This window comes from Artemia franciscana, chromosome 9, assembly GCF_032884065.1.
Source record: "Artemia franciscana chromosome 9, ASM3288406v1, whole genome shotgun sequence".
Lineage (NCBI taxonomy): Eukaryota > Metazoa > Arthropoda > Branchiopoda > Anostraca > Artemiidae > Artemia > Artemia franciscana.
The window spans coordinates 42507227-42524512 of record NC_088871.1 but is presented as its reverse complement, the minus strand read 5'-3'; the positions used below and the strand labels follow the sequence as shown (position 1 = coordinate 42524512).

General features: G+C 34.8%; 1 protein-coding gene across 1 annotated transcript in view; it reads right to left on the bottom strand.

The window, feature by feature from the left end:
* LOC136030830 (NFX1-type zinc finger-containing protein 1-like) overlaps positions 1 to 17286 on the bottom strand; it is a gene marked incomplete in the record, with an annotated part of 128153 nt that overhangs the window by 46191 nt on the left and 64676 nt on the right. Inside the window, 3 exon segments of the mRNA XM_065709875.1 lie at positions 1016 to 1247; positions 4168 to 4330; positions 13970 to 16338. Of these exon segments, the coding sequence (XP_065565947.1) occupies positions 1016 to 1247; positions 4168 to 4330; positions 13970 to 16338 (2764 nt within the window).

The window sequence follows — 17286 nt, the reverse complement described above, 5'->3', positions numbered from 1 at the left end:
TAAAATCCATTTAATATTTGGTAGTTTTTATCCATTTTATATCACTATTTTTAACAAACTCTTTTTTCTTATTGTAAGAAGAGTTTTGAAAATTTCTAACTGGAATTTATGGATAATATTAGCAGAATTTGGAGCATTGTACTTTTTTCTTCTATCTTGAGAGTTTTAAATAAGAACAAATTATACTTGTTTTTTTCATTTGATGTCTGATAGGTTTTTCAATTATTAAATCCAGCTCTCCCTCCCGTTGAAAATTCCCTTCCCAATGAAAACTCCTCCATGGAAAGATACTCACAAGTAAGTACCCCCAACAAGAAATATTCCTCCCCAAAAATATCTTTACACTTCCCAATAGCCAACACTATATGTAAGCAATTGGTGAAATCCACAATTTACAGCCCTTCCCCCGGGGTTGGTGGGAGGGGGGGGGGTCAAGTAATTATCAAAGACTTAGTTATTAGATCTTTTCACCATGTTGAAGAAAATAGCTATCTTAAAATTTTGATCGGACAATTTTCGGTAAAAAAAGGGAGGAGGGGGGCTGGCTGTCCTCCAATATTTGGTTTTTTAAAAAAGACAATAAAATTTTTGATTTCTCATCGATTCTACAGGATCACTGGCTCAATATAATTATCCCTGAAAAAAAAACGGAAGAAAGAACAACAAATAAATACGCACCTGTGATCTTACTTCTGACACATTTGCATATTCTGAGTCTCGTATTCGCAGGGTTCTCTGATATTCTGAGTATTATGGTGTGATTTTCAGTAAGATCACTTGGTGTTTTAGGGGTGTTTCCCGCCTTTTTCAAAGTTAGGCAAATTTCATCAGGCTCGTAGATTTTAATGGGTAACATTAAACTTCATGAATTTTATATATTTTGAATAGGCATTAAAATCAAGACTCTGTTTCTTACAATTTCGGTTACTATTGAGCCGCATCGCTCCTTACTTACGGTTCGTTACCACGAATTGTTTAAAAATATTAAATTTGAAAATAAATATGGTAAGTTGACCTTTCAATATCAGCTAAAATCTGTCGACGAGAAGTTCCAAACACGTCCTTCCTCTTCAAGGTCTGTTCAAGTCCTTCAATCGTCTCATTAGTCATTTCTTCAGACCAAGCTACGGTAAAAAAGTTTTTCAAAATGGTGGATCCACTGATAGTCCCTTGTTCAGCAGAAATTAGGGCTTCCAATGGACCCTGGATGTTAAAATCATCGACTATTCTTGTACGCTCAAAATCATCTGAAAAAAAAAATATCGATAAACAATTAAATCAATTCAAAATAGGGCTACATGGCTCAAAGAGCTTAGCAGGGATAGCCTAACATAAATAGAACATGTGACGTAAAGGACATAAAGGTAAGTGGAACGTCAAGTCGACAGACATTTCATCACACCAACAAAATTACCCAGTAGGCAATGCTGAGAAAACTAAAAATCTGCAGACAAAAATTCCAAACTCTGAATTCTCCTGCGCAATCTGTGCAAACTTCTCAATCTTTTCACTAAAAGAACAAGAGAGTAAAGCAAAAAATAGAATTAAAAGACACTTCAAAAGACAAGAGAAAAAGATCATAAGAACACAGACTAGAATTGACGATTCAAGTAAAAAAATCAGGTCCGCTGAGATCATGCACGAACGTGCTAATATGAAAGTAAGTTGTCACTCTATTGGCTATTGACATACATTTACTAATAATCGCTTTTCCGTGTTAGGAATTTATCAATATTGAACACCCAAGCAACTTAAAATTAAGTGACTCATCAATAGCAGGGGATAAAATTCTTGACCCAAGGACTTCATACGCATTTGTAGAGCTTGTTGATTCACGTTAGAAAGGGAAGGTGTTTGGGAACGGGAAAAGGAAAGGGAATCGAATACTATTTTCTCCTGCGACCCAAATCCAAATAAATTATAATATTCTCATCTTTCTAATCCAAGTCACTGATATTTAATTTAAAATTGGTCGCTCGCATAAGATACGGTATTTTCCAAGAAATACCTTTTAAAAACTTAAAATACTTCTGAGTTCAACAAATTATTAGACAAATTATTAGAAGTTTTGTGTATGAATGCTTTGATATGGATTGAACAATTCTAAACAACAATGGACACAGGAAAGGCCTTGTGTACTCTCTCGTCAAGACTAGTTATTGAAAAGGCTGATATAATTCGTAATTTTGTTCGAATAAGAACCTCCCAAATATCCATGCCCCATGGACCAACAAGATAACCCCTTGGAGAAAAAAGCAAATAAACATGCACCCATCGGACGAAAATGGGCAAGGGGTAAGGGGCAAGGGAAATGGGTAAGGGGTATTCTCGCAGCTACAAGTTCTTTCAAGCAGGTCACGGGCATCCAGAAGCTGACAGTACTATTGCTATCAGAATCAAATGGAAGCCTTTTAGAAAGAGAGGGGGTGGGGGTCCTCTCCTTGTTTTAAATTATGCTAGTTTAGTTTCGCTATTTGCTTTTCATGGAAATAATCTTAAGTTTATAAATTTATTAACTCTATACTTACAATATTTTAGACCTTTGGCAATGGCATAAACTGGACATTCGTATGATCTACATTTTTTTTTCCAGACTTTTGACTTTAAGAGTTTACTATTGGTACGGGTTGCTCTTTACTTACAGTTCCTTGCCGCGATTTATTTAAAAGAGGAAAATGTTCTGTATTTGTTATTTTTTTTTCAATGAGGGCGAGAAAATTCATATAGAGCTTATGGCCTTAAAAGCTTAATAGAGGGGACATTAGATTACAAATCAAACTTCTGGCTCACTTTGAAAGTGTAATGCGCATGACACTTTAGTCCTTAACAAGTTTGAAGTTACGACAGCCAAATTTTTATTTACGGGAATTTCTGTTCGTTCTCAGTTTAGATTAAATTAAAAACAAGTTTTTTAACTGCAAGTAAGGAACGACATTAAAACTTAAAACGAACAGAAATTGTTCCGTATATGAAAGGGGTTGTCCCCTCCTCAACGCCACGCTCTTCACGCTAAAGTTTGACTCTTTGTCACAACTCTACTTTTTAAAATAATAAAAAACTTTAGCGTAAAGAGCAAGGCGTTGAGGAGGGGGTAACCCCTTTCATATACGGAGCAATTTCTGGTCGTTTTGAGTCTTAGTGTCACTTCTTACTTGTAGCAAAAAAACTTGTTTTTGTATTTGATTTCTGAACGTTTTTGAATTAATGCATGTTTTGATTTTGGCTCACAGCACATGAATGATTAAAACAAAATTTGCACATTTTTTTTTTGCTAAATACCTTTCTCCAAGTTTTGAACGGACGATTTTGATAAAAAAAATGGGGTGGGGAGGAAGCCTAGTTGCCCTCCAATTTTTAGTTACTTCAAAATACAACTACAATTTTTATTTCTTACGAACGTTTTTGTTAGTAACAAATATACGTAACTTACGAATTAACTTACGCAATGAACTTCTATATTTGTGTATTTTTATTACGTATATGAGGGTGTCCTCCCCCTCGTCGATACCTCGCTCTTTACACTAGAGCTTGAATTTTATCCCAATTCTCTAATAATGACCCCTGAATCACAAAGGCCATAGAATAAATAGTTGAAATTACTAAAAATACTTTAGCGTAAAGAGCAAGGTATTGCGGAGGTGACGAACTCCCTTATATACGTAATATTTTCTGTTCATTTGAAGTTTTAATGCTGCTCATTAATTCCAGTTGAAAAAAATCATTTATTTTCTCATTGTCTTTTTTAAGTAATACTAGAAAATCCTGCGCCCCCTTCATGGAAATTCTCTTCCCTCATGATGAATTTTTCCATGGAAAGATCCTCCCACGTAAACTGTGATTCTTTTGATGTAACTATTGGTATCAAAATTCCGTTTTTTAGAGTTTCGGTTACTATTGACCCGGGTTGCTCCTTAATACAGTTCGTTACCATGAACTGTTTGATATTTATGTTAAATAGCTATTCGATTTAGGTTTTATTCAACTCTTCATACATAAAATGTGTTCCTTTTAAGCTTACCGTATTTTATGTTTATTTCTGATTGTCTTAGGGTACGCTTTTATTCTTAACTTATGTTTGAAAAATAAAATTGTTGAACTGATGTATTAAAGGATTGGCCGTAGAAACAGGTGAATTCACAATAATAAATTCTAGAAAATACATCGTACCAATTTCTTCAAAATCATATTCCTCTTCTTTTTCGTATTCATCGGCTGATTCTTGATTTTCTTGTAAATGTCCTCCAGCCTTTTCCAAATTTTTAAGCACTAATTGAAGGGATGGAAGCTCATGAATACCGAGCCATAAAATCATGTTACTGGACTTGAATCCCTAAGAAGATAAATATCGAAGTACAACTATATAGGCGTAGATATAAGCAATATATAGTACAACTATATAGGCGTATGTATAGACCTAGTTTACAAATATATAGGAGTTAGATATAAGAGAACATATGTGTATAGGCGCATGTGTATTAGCCCATGGACAAAAATTTGTGAACTAGGCCCAAAGGCTCTGATCATAGGTAAATGAATATAAAGATAAGCTCAGTATCAAATTTGAATGAAACAGACAAATGATTTTAAGAGGCCATGAGGTTCTATGCATAGCAGAATGGCTAAGCTTCGAGTCGAATGGCTAATATTTCTCATCAATAGAATAGACACATACTAAAAAAGAAAAAAAAAAAAAAAAAAAAAAAAAAAAAAAAAAAAAAATAAATAAATAAAAAATGTAAAATTACTATCGAAGCAAGTAAGCAAGTAAATCTGTTCCCAAAGTTGGTGACCGGCGAAAAAATAATTACAGCGCCCCCTCCCGATTCAAATATAAGCTAAAAAGCTGACTCAAAGTAAAAAATCTGATCAAAGTTGGCAACCCCCAGGTCACGGTGCCTTTCAGCTATGGCAACCGGGGCAGCTGACCTGGTTGCCCTCCCTTCTTTCAATGGCTCTAGAAGTGATGTCAATCTTTAAGGCATTTTTAGAGTTCCAGGAGGTATTGCTGAAATGTGTCACCCCTCCCAATGGTTATAATGGACGGATTTCATAAAAATCATTCTATGCACTGGTGCGTTTGTGTGGTCATAAATAAATGGTCAGCCTATGTCAAGTGCAAGGAACAGAGGTTATTAAGGTCAAATTTTTAATAGGGATCAGAAGAATATTAACAAACGGGAAATTATTTCCGTAAAGAAAGTTTTAGACCTAAAAATGAGGATTTTTAGCACATTTTCGGGTAGGTCCTACTTATTTGCAGTCGTACTGATGTAAAAAATAATAATTGAAGCATAAATATCTCGCACTCCACAATTAACTCAAAAGAAATTAGTTCAGTCCACTAAGAAAACACTATTTAAAATAAGAGGGGTAAATTCCCATGTCGCTGTCTTTATTTTATGAAATAATTTGATTTTTAAGTATATTCTTTATACTGGAAAAATATTCTTTGCATGCAAAACTTTGGAATTAAGATTAATTAAAACCAAGTCAATTTTTTACACTCTCCAACCTGATTTTTTCAATGAGATCACAAATAATAAGGGTAAATGTAAAAAGAAGGCAAAAAACCTCAACTTTTGAGTGTGTTAAGATGAAAAACACGAGCAAAATCAAGTTTCGTCTCTAAGTTTTATTATTCTTTTTTCATTAATTTTACCAAGGTGTCAAAGGCTCCCATAAGATGAATCTTAGGGGGGGGGTTCGCCTGGTCTAATTGGCACTTCCAATGCTGTATAATAGAAATCTTAGAACCAAAAAAAAAATGTAAGAGTACAAGGCAGCATCATTCAGTCGGGGGGGGGGGGGGGGCTCGCACCACCCCTGCACCCCCTTAAGAGCACCCATGCAAGGTCTCTTTCAGTTTTGACCAGTGTTGTATTTTGGCTAAATTACGACATTTGGCCTTTAAGACACACAATCATGCATCTTTTATATAGTTCGAAATTCTCAAAGGTTTGTTATCGTTTTATATTTTGTATTCTCAGTTGCGAAAGCCTTTTTTTTAAGTAAACCTGCCTAAAAATTTACTCTATCCCTTTTTCTATCAACTTTTAAATTGGCCCTCCACTATAACCAATAATATTGCTAAATCTCGATACAATAGTATTTTAAATTTCCTTACAATATATTAATTTTTTTATTTTCATATAGCTTTTACTAAAAAATACATTGTCAAACAGTTCGTGGTAACGAACTGTAGTAAGGAGCGACCAGGCTCAATAGTAATCGAAACTCGAAAACACTGATTTTTTATAGCAATATTTACATCAAAAGAATTGCATTTCAATACTGATTTTAAATTTTCAAGTTTCATTAAGTTTAGACTTACCCATCAAAAGTTACAAGCCTGAGAAAATTTGTCTTATTTTAGAAAATAGGGGGACACACCCCTTAAAAGTCATAGAATTTTGACGAAAATTATACCATCAGATTCAAAGTATCAGAGAACCATACAGTAAAAGTTTCAAGCTCCTATCTACAAAAATGCGGAATTTCGCATGTTTTGCCACTAGACAGATCATGGATGCGTGTTTATTTGTTTGTTTTTTCCCCAGGGGTGATCGTACCGACCCAGTGGTCCTAAAATGTCGTGAGAGGGCTTATTCTGACCCAAATTGAAAGTTGTGGTACTCTTTTTCCGTGACCAAAAAATTGGAGGGCACCTAGGCCCCCTCCCACGCTCATATTTTCCCGAAGTCACCGGATCAAAATTCTGAGATAGCCATTTTATTCAGCATCGTCGAAAAACCTAATAACTATGTCTTTGGGGACGACTTACTCCCCCACAGTCCCCTTGAGAGGGGCTGCAGGTTAAAACCTTGATCAGTGTTGACATATAGTAATGGTTATTAGGAAGTGCATAGACGCTTTCAGGGGGATTGTTTTGGCCGGAAGAGGGGTTGTGGGGAGGGGGTTATGCGGGGAGGGAGACTTTCCATGGAGGAATTGTCATGAGGAAAGAAAATTTCCATGAAGGAGCGCAGGATTTTTTAGCAGTTTTTTAAAGAACAATGAAAAAATAAATATGAAAAAAATTTTCAACTGAAAGTAAGGAACAACATTAAAACTTAAAACAAACAGAGATTATTACCTATATGAGGGGTTCACCTCCTCCTAATATCTCGCTCTTTACGCTGAAGTGATTTTATTAATGTCAACTATCTATTATACGGCCTTTGTGATTCAGGCGTCATTCTTAAGGAATTGGGACAAAATTCAAGCTTTAGTCTAAAGAGCAAGGTACCGACTAGTTAGGAACCCCTTCATATACGAGATAAAACATACGAATATAGAAGTTTGTTAAGTGAGTTAGTTCGTAAGTTACGTATATTTTTACTAATAAAAACGTTCGTAAAAAATTAAAAGTTTTAGTTGTCTTTTAAATAACCAAAAAATTGGAGGGTAACTAGGCCTTCTCCCTCGCTCCTTTTTTTCTCAAAATCGTCTGATTAAAACTACGAGAAAGCCATTTAGCCATAAAAATAAATTAATATGCAAATTTTCGTTTTAATTATTAATTAGAGGAGAGCCAAAATCAAAACATGCATTAATTCAAAAACTTTCAGAAATTAAATAAAAAAAACAAGTTTTTTTTAACTGAAAGTAAGGAGTGACATTAAAACGTAAAACGAACAGAAATTACTCTGTGCATGAATGGGGCTGTTCCCTCCTCAACGTCCCGCTCTTTACGCTAAAGTTATACACTGTTTTATAAAGTAGAATTGAGAGAAAGAGTCAAACTTTAGCATAAAGATCGGGGCGTTGAGGAGGGAACAGCCCCTTTCATTCACGAAAAAATTTCTGTTCGTTTTAAGTTTAAATGTCGCTCCTTACTTTTTCTTCACTTGTTTTCTTTTATTTATCTTAAACAGGGATCAGAAGAATCTTAACAAATGGGCAATTATTTCCGCAAGGAGAGTTTTAGACCTAAAAATCAGGATTTTTGTACATTTTCGGGACATTTTTGGGACATTTTTGTCCCACTCATTTGCACTTGTACTGATGTAAAAGTAATAATTGAAGCATAAATATCTATCACTCTAGAACTACCTCAAAAGAAATTAGTTCTGTCCACTAAGAAAACACTATTAAAAATAAGAAGGGTAAATTCTCATGCCGCTGTCTTTATTTTATGGAATATTTTGATTTTTATGTATATTCTTTACCCATGAAAAATATGCATACTTCTTTTATGTAGTTCGAAATTCTCAGTAGTTTCTTATAGTTTTAAATTTTGTATTCTCACTTGCGAAAGCCTTTTTTAAAGTAAACCTGCCTAAAAATTTACTCTATCCCTTTTCACCAACTTTTAAATTGGCCCTCCTTTATAACCAATAATATTGCTAAATCTCTGTACAGTAGTATTTTAAATATAAATAATTATATATTACTATTACCTTACAATATATTACTTTTTGTGTTTTCATATAGCTTTTATGAAATACGCTGTTTCATATTATGATTAAATAAAAAAAAACAAGTTTTTTAAAATGAAAGCAAGGAGCAACATTAAAACTTAAAACGAACAGAAATTTCTCCGTATATGAAAGGGGCTTTTCCTCCTCAACACCCCGCTCTTTACGCTAAAGTTTGACTCTTTCTCTTAACTCTATTTTTAAAACAGTAAGAAACTTAAGTGTAAAGAGCTGGGTGTTGAGGAGGAAAAGCCCCTTTCATATACGGAGTAATTTCTGCTCGTTTTAAGTTTTAATGTTTCTCCTTGCATTCATTTAAAAAAATTGTTGTTTTTTTTATTTAATTTCTGGACGTTTTTGAATTAATGCATGTTTTGATCTTAGCTCTCTGCACATAAATAATTAAAACAAAATTTTCATATTAATTAATTGCAATTAATCAGAAGATTTTGAGAAAAAAGGAGCGAGGGAGGAGGCGTAGTTTCCCTCTAATTTTTTGATTACTTAAAAAAGCAACTAGAACTTTTAATTTTTTACAAACGTTTTCATTGGTAAAAAATATACGTAACTTACGAATTATTTTACGTAACGAACTACTATATTCGTATGTTTTTATTGCGTGTAAGAGAGGGTTCAACCCTCGTCGATACCTCGCTCTTTATCCTAAAGCATACATTTTGTCCCAATTCCTTAAGAATCACATCTGAATCACAAAGGCCGTAGAATAAATAGTTGAAATGACTAGAAATACTTTGGCGTAAAGAATGAGGTATAACGAGGAGATAAACCCCTCATATGCGTAATAATTTTTGTTCGTTTTAAGTTTTAATGCTGCTTCTTACTTTCAGTAGGAAAAACTTTTCATATTTATTTTTCATTGTTTTTTCAAATAAAGCTAGAAAATCCTGTCCCACCCCTTCATTGAAATTCTCTTCCCCCATGACAAGTTTCTCCATAGAAATATCCTCCCACGTAACCCCTCCCCCTCAAATCTTCAACCTAAACAAAAAAAATCCCACTGAAAACGTCTGTACACTTCCCAGTAACCATTACTATATGTAAACAAAGGTTAAAGTTTGTAACTTGCAGCCCCTCCCATGGGGACTGCGGGGGAGTAAGTCGTCCCTAAAGTCATAGTTATTAGGTTTATCGACTATGGTGAATAAAATGGCTATCTCAGAATTTTGATCCGGTGACTTTTGGGAAAAAAGAGCGTGGGAGGGGGTCCAGGTACCCTCCAATTTTTTGGTCACTTAAAAACGGCACTAGAACTTTTAATTTCCGTTAAAATGAGCCCTCTCGCGACATTCTAGGACCACTCAGTCGATACAATCACCCCTGGGAAAAAAACAACAAAAAAACAAAAAAAAAGCAAATAAACACGCATCCGTGATCTGTCTTCTGGCAAAAAATGCGAAATTCCACATTTTTGTAGATAGGAGCTTGAAACTTCTACAATAGGGTTCGCTGAATCTGATGGTGTGATTTTCGTTAAGGTTGTATGACTTTTAGGGGATGTTTCCCCCTATTTTCTGAAATGAGGCAAATTTTCTCAGGCTCGTAACTTTTGATAGGTATGACTGATCTTGATGAAACTTATATATTTAAAATTAGCATTAAAATGCGATTCTTTTGATATAGCTATTGGTATCAAAATTTTATTTTTTAGAGTTTCGGTTACTATTGAGCCGGGTCGCTCCTTACTACAGTTCGTTACCACGAACTGTTTGATAGTTTGTTACAGCAATGAAATCCGACCTATTTTCAATGTAGCAAATAATACATAATGCATAAAGGTGAGACATTCAAATGCATTTACGGTTAACTAAAAAAAAAATCAGACCCAATTAAGAAATCAACATTATGAATAAAAAAGGCAAAATCTCATACCACCTTCTTCATTTTATTTATTAATTTGGTTTTATACTCTTTATGCATACTATTAACACATGAAACGAAATACCATCTACTCGCAAAAGCATTGAAAAGAAGATTGTTTCAAATCGAACAAAACGCTTCAATTACTCAGCCTGAATTTTATGATTAGACTCAGAATAATAAGGGTGAAGATGAGAAAAAGACAAAAAAAGGACAGAATAAAAATATGCACCGATTGTCATATGGTCCAACATGGAAAATACAAGAAACACTGTATCTTTTCTTAATTTGTACACTTTTTTTTACCATCTTAATTTTAAGCAATTTGTATCATCAATGTTGAACTATGATGTATTTTGACTAATTTTCGCCTTTATTTTGCAATTTATGATGCTCAACTTTACATTTTTTTTTTATGATTTGAAACACTGATTTTAATTCTTACTCACGAATTTTTTCTATTAAATCAGTGACAAATAAAAGGCCCTGCACTACTGCCAATCATAATACTAAACAAATTCGACATAATAGTATTTTAAGTAGTAGGTCCTGTAATGTCTTCACAGTAGGTTTTTATTGTATTAAATAAAAAAAACAGGTTTTTTTTAACCGAAAGTAAGGAGCGACATTAAAAATTAAAACGCACAGAAATTACTTCGTATATGAAAGGGGCTGCTTCCTCATCAACGCCCCGCTCTTTACGCTAAAGTTTGACTCTTTCTCTCAATTCTTCTTTTTAAAACAGTAAAAAACTTTAGCGTAAAGAGCGGGGCATTGATGAGGAAGCAGTCCCTTTCATATACGAAGTAATTTCTGTGCGTTTTAAGTTTTAATGTCGCTCCTTACTTTCAGTTAAAAAAACTTGTTTTTTTTATTTAATTTCTGAACGTTTTTGAATCAATGCATGTTTTGATTTTGGCTCTCCGCAGAGGAATAATCAACACGAAAAGTGCATTTTTTTTTTTTTTTTTGGCTAAATGGCTTTCTCATAATTTTGATCGAATGATTTTGAGAAAAAAAGAGCGGGGGACGAAGCCTAGTTGCCATCCAATTTTTTGGTTAATTAAAAAGGCAACTAGAACTTTTAATTTTTTACAAATCTTTTTATTGGTAAAAGATTTACGTAACTTATAAATTAGCTTACGTAAAGAACTTTTGTATTCTCATGTTTTTATTACATATATGAGGGGATTCGCCCCATCGTCAGTACCTCGCTCTTTACACTAAAGCTTAAATTTTATCCCAATTCATTAAGAATGACCCCTGAATCACAAAAGCCGTAGAATAAATAGTTGAAATTACTAAAAAAATACTTTAGAGTAAAGAGCGAGGTATTAGAAGGAGGTGAGCCCCTCATATGGGTAATAATTTCTGTTTGTTTTAAGTTTTATTGCTGTTCCTTACTTCCAGCTGAAAAAGCTTTTTCACATTTATTTTTTAATTTTTTTTTTTGTAAATCCTGCTCTCCTTCATGGAAATTTTCTTCTCCCATGATAAATTCTCGATGGAAAGTTCCCCCAGCGTATCCTCCTCTTCTCAACCCCTCCCCCCAACCAAAAAAATCCTCCTGAAAACGCCTGTATACTTCCCAATAACCATTACTATATGTAAGCACAGGTCAAAGTTTGTAACTTGTTGCCCCTCCCACGGGGACTGTGGGGGAATAAGTCGTCCCCAAAGACATAGTTATAAAGTTTTTCGACTACGCTGAATAAAATGGCTATCTCAGAATTTTGATCCGTTGACTTTGGGAAAATAATTAGCGTGGGAGGAGGCCTAGGTGCCCTCCAATTTTTTTGGTCACTTAAAAAGGACACTAGAACTTTTCATTTCCGTTAGAATGAACCCTCTTGCAACATTCTAGGACAACTGTGTCGATACGATCACCCCTGGGAAAAAAAAACAAACAAATAAACACGCATCCGTGATCTGCCTTCTGGCAAAAAATGCAAAATTCCACATTTTTGTAGATAGGAGCTCGAAACATCTACAGTAGGGTTCTCTGATACGCTGAATCTGATGGTGTGATTTTCGTTAAGATTCTATGACTTTTAGGGGGTGTTTCCCCCTATTTTCTAAAATAACACAAATTTTCTTAGGCTCGTAACTTTTGATGGGTAAGACTAAACTTGATGAAACTTATATATTTAAAACCAGCATTAAAATGCGATTCTTTTGATGTAGCTATTGGTATCAAAATTCCATTTTTTAGAGTTTTGGTTACTATTAAGGCGGGCCTATAGAGCCTATAGAAATATAGAGCCTATGAGGTATAGTTGAACTTATATCCTTGACATGCAGATCAAGTATTGTTTTTATCGGAATCCCGTCATCATACAACAAAAGTGACAGAGCACTACAAAATTAAAGAGCACTACGCTTTGCATGACGAAAGACAATCCAATAAACACAAAAATAAAGAAGAATACCACAAATGGTTTGCCATGGTAAAAGACACCCACTGTAGACTATGAGAATTTATAACTCGTATATAAACAATATTGGGATATTTAATTGCTGCTAATATTTAAGCAATTAATATTTAATTGCAATGCTAACAAAAATTGAATCACGATTAAATGATTAAATTGAATCATTAATTAAATGATTAACTGAAAAGATTAAATTGAATCATTAATTAAATGATTAATTGAATTGATTAAATTGAATCATTGATTAAATGATTAATTGAATTGATTAAATTGAATCAATATTAAATCACATTGTAAATAAAATGAAGAAACAGAGTCGTGGCAATGTATAAATGTAATTAGTGTAAGGGGAGTTGTCTTCAAGCGTGGTTTGAAATCTTTTGATTGTGTTTTCCCATAAGTTTAGTAACTGCTATAGTAAAATTTGGCATATTAAGTCTATTAAAGATCAATTAGTATTTGCATGTGCTACCTGAATGATTATAATTAACAATTACCAACTTACTCATTCCATCAGCAGTAATTATAAGTCAATATAAAAAAAATTAACCATGGAGAATATTTTTGATTTCTAAAGTTTTTGTTTTTAGGTAGAAAATCCTTCATTTCAACAGATCGGACAGGTAAGTACGTGAGTAAGTAAATAAGTTTGACGGCTCTAGACCTTCACGGTCCAAACCAGGGGGGCTGATCTCCGTTTTGTGGCCTTACCGCCAGGAAGTACGATGGGGTGTTGGGGGCCAGCCATCCTATGATCACTCACCCTTCCTGCTTACCTACCCCATATTTCATCAGGTACCCATTTAGAGCTAGGTTGACCCTGGCTGACCTTACAGAAGAACTCTATACTTTATTTTTGGGGCTTGAGCAGTCATGTCACTGACCCCTGTCCCAAAACAAATAACCAGCCACGACAGGAATCGAACCCGTGCCCCTCGGACAAAGCAAGGTATGACAGGTAGAATAATAGCTCTGATTCCATAATATCTCCTTGTTGGATGAGATGAAATGAACAGTTAGAGGATTGCAACAGAACTCCAGCCTTACTTAACAACACCCACCCATATTTTGCAAAAGTAAGGGTATAGACTTCATTTACTGGGGGGGGGGGGTACTTGATAGTGTGATAAAGAACAGGTTCTTCCAGTGTTGGTAGCCATTCTCCCCTAACTTTCGGTAACCTTAGCAACAACTGTCACTTCATAGAAGCAGATAAGAAATTTTAATTAGACTATCAATTACCTGATCTAGTAATTCAAAGCTTCTTGCCAATTCCGGCGGAATTATTTTATTCTTCAGCAAATCTAGCTCATGCAGGATAATTTTCTTTTCTACCAATTCAATAACACTATTCTGCTCACGTAATTGGCTCACAACGGCATTTATCTCTCTTCTTTTCTCATAGACTGAATGGCTACGAATTTCTTGACTTATCTTCATCCTTGAATTTCTTCGGAGCTCATTTAAAGCGTAAGGCTTAACTATTTCGGATTTCGACATGCCCCCAATCCGTACAACACTATTAGTAAATTTCAATATTCCCTCAAGGAACTGATCTAAAGCATGGTTCGTGTAGCAAACAATTAATATTGGATTTTTAATAGGCTGAAAATCCTTATCTACTCTCCAGATATGGTGGTTCAAAAGTAGTGTCTCAACCACTTTTAGACCAATAAATGTTTTGCCTGTACCTGGTGGGCCATGTATGATAGCCACTCTTTCAGTTAATGCCAGCTTTAACGCTTCGAACTGACTTTGATCTAGGTTCAGCTCCTGTGCCGTAAGTTGTCTGCCAAAGGACAAGATATCCACTGAGTCCATTTGGCTACCCGTCTGAACAAGAGCATTTAAGTTGTAAACCGGTTTAGTCTGAGCTCTTAGGGAGTTTGATACGTATCCAGGAAGGTGGGTATCAATTTTCTGTCCAAGTATGAACTCTTTCAACGGAAAATTGGTCTCAGTATACTCCTTTAAAACCCTTAAAACATTGCGGTATGCTTCAAAATATACATATGATTCAGCCATTGTAAAAGTACCGACGACAAAACCTCCACGTCCTACAGTATCTTCTATTTTAATCTGAACCAATCCTTTTTGTGAAAGCAACTTTGTATCACGTTTAAATACTGTTGCTATAATTCCTGTCTTAAAGTTGTCTTTGCTTAAACAGAGTAGTGAGCCTTGCATTAATCTCTTAGAATTCTCCCAATTAATATGACTAAGGCCATTCATAGAAATCGAAATTGTATAGCTACCGTTAACGACATCATAGTCAGCGAATTTGACATTGCGATAAACGAGTATATCATCGATTTTGCCCATGACTTTCTTTTTATCCCTTAAAAGGCTTCGATATTTTTTAATTCCAGATTTGAGTGGATAATAAAAGTCCTCTCTTAGTAGCCTGAATTGAACATCAAGGTAATGCTCAATATTTGTATATGCACCAGAGACTATAGCAGGCCTAATGAAGGGAGCCTCTTCCGAATTCAAGTCTTCCATCGTGGGCACAATACTCAAGTTTCTAAAGTCATTGGGTGGCTCGGCATGTGACAGCTCTTGTCTGTGACCCATTTGAGGCAGTCTTCTCCCAGGCATTTTTTCACTCTTATTAGCTAAGCTTCTTCGAATATCATCAATTCTTGATTGCAGAAAGCATAAATCTTCATAGACCTCCTGCGGCACATCGTATTTATTGATAGCCAGAAGCATTTTCATCCGATTTATAACTTCGAAATATTTTTCTGGAACTGAATCGTAAGCTAAAGTTGGGTATTTATCGATGAATTTTCGAAAGAAAATTACAAGATCCTCATGTAGCTGAATTACTTTTTTATTATCAACTTTTTTCCCAGAGGATAACTGCGTAACAATAATAGTAAAATGTCGAAGAAATTTGGATCCTTTTACCTTCAATAAAAGGTCCGAAAACAAGGATTGATGTAAGTCTGGCACATAGGAGTTGCAGATCCTTGCCAAAAGCCTTAATACTAAATAAAACCGATCAAAATCCAAATCTGTTTCTAAAACTTTTTCGAATTCTTTATCATCACTACTAAAAAGTCGAAGAATATACGACGGCTCAAAATCCAGCATAGATTCAAGATCTCTATAGTTAAATGATTGGTTTGCGCTGATTTGCATCAACTGTTTTGCATCACCTTCACAGTGCATACTTGACTCATGATGCGTATAAGAACGACCCTGGTGCTGATTCTGATGTTTATTAAAATCTGAATTTTCATTTCTATTTGGATATGTCACTCCTCTCTCAAATGTTTCTGGCATTTGTCTGGGCTGTTGGCTTTGGTACATACTAAAATTTGTATTTTCATTTCTTTTACCATGTATTTCCCCTCTCAGAAAAAAATCTGGTGCTGGCTGCAATGGCTTATTTTGGTGCGTATCAAAATCAACATGCGGATTTCCAAAATTATTCGGCGCTGCTCTCTCATGTAAGCCACGATAGTTTGATGGCATATTTTCATTCTGGAAACTTTTTCCGTTTTTGAAATTTGGGCGCTCACTTTTCTGATCTTGGTGGTGGCTCTGATATTTATTTCCTTCCTGAGGGAAACTTGCTCTACCGGCCATTGGTATACCCTGGTCACCTGAAAAAAGACAGACAATAATTCTATGATTAAATTTATTAAAACTAGCAAGTATTATTTTTGCTATCATGGTGACCAATTGCAAACCTTAAAAAAAGTCTCTCCATCAGTAACAAAGATTGAGTAATAATCACCAAAACATATATAATTATGTTAATATATAAGAAAAATGGTTTATTATGTTTGTATTTCTTCAAGTTTTACTAACGTCAAAGTCCACGCAGTAATATTGACTCAAGAAAAGAGTGATCGGCCTTCTGTGTATTTTTTATTTTTTGTTTTTGACAAATAGACCTTAGATGATTTGAGGGGACGATAGACACACTCTTAATACTATTTAGTTTCTAACCGTTTCAGGTTTCAATTATTAATTCATAGCATTGCCATTAATACTTCTAATACTAGTACTAATAACAGCTCACCGCAACACCAAGCCCATTGAGGCCACCACAGCTACGCACGCTCCTCTTCCACATTAATCTATTCAAAGCCTCCCTTTTACACCCTTCCAGGAAGTTCTCATTTTCCCTTAACCTTTCTTTACGACATTTTCTCAACCCAACCCCAGACAACCTGCTTTATCTTTAGCCCTAGACTGTTGGTCATAAAGGACACTCATTGGCAATCTATAATCCTTAATCCTCAAAATTTGCTCTAGCCATTTCAGCCTTTTTCTCGTCATAGTCCTAGAAAGCGGGATTGAACCATACTTTTCGTACAGCCAACTGTTTGAAATACGGTCAGTCAGGGTACTCAAAACAATTCGCAGGCAATTTATCCGAAACATATCTAGCAAATTTTCCTCTGTTTTCGGAGCGCCTATGTTTTAGAACCATTATCTGATAACTGTCATCACTGCAACATCCAATATTCTAATTCTGTTTCGTAGACTTATCTTCTAATTCTTCCAAACTTTTTTCAACAGTGAAAAAAACAAACTGAACCTTG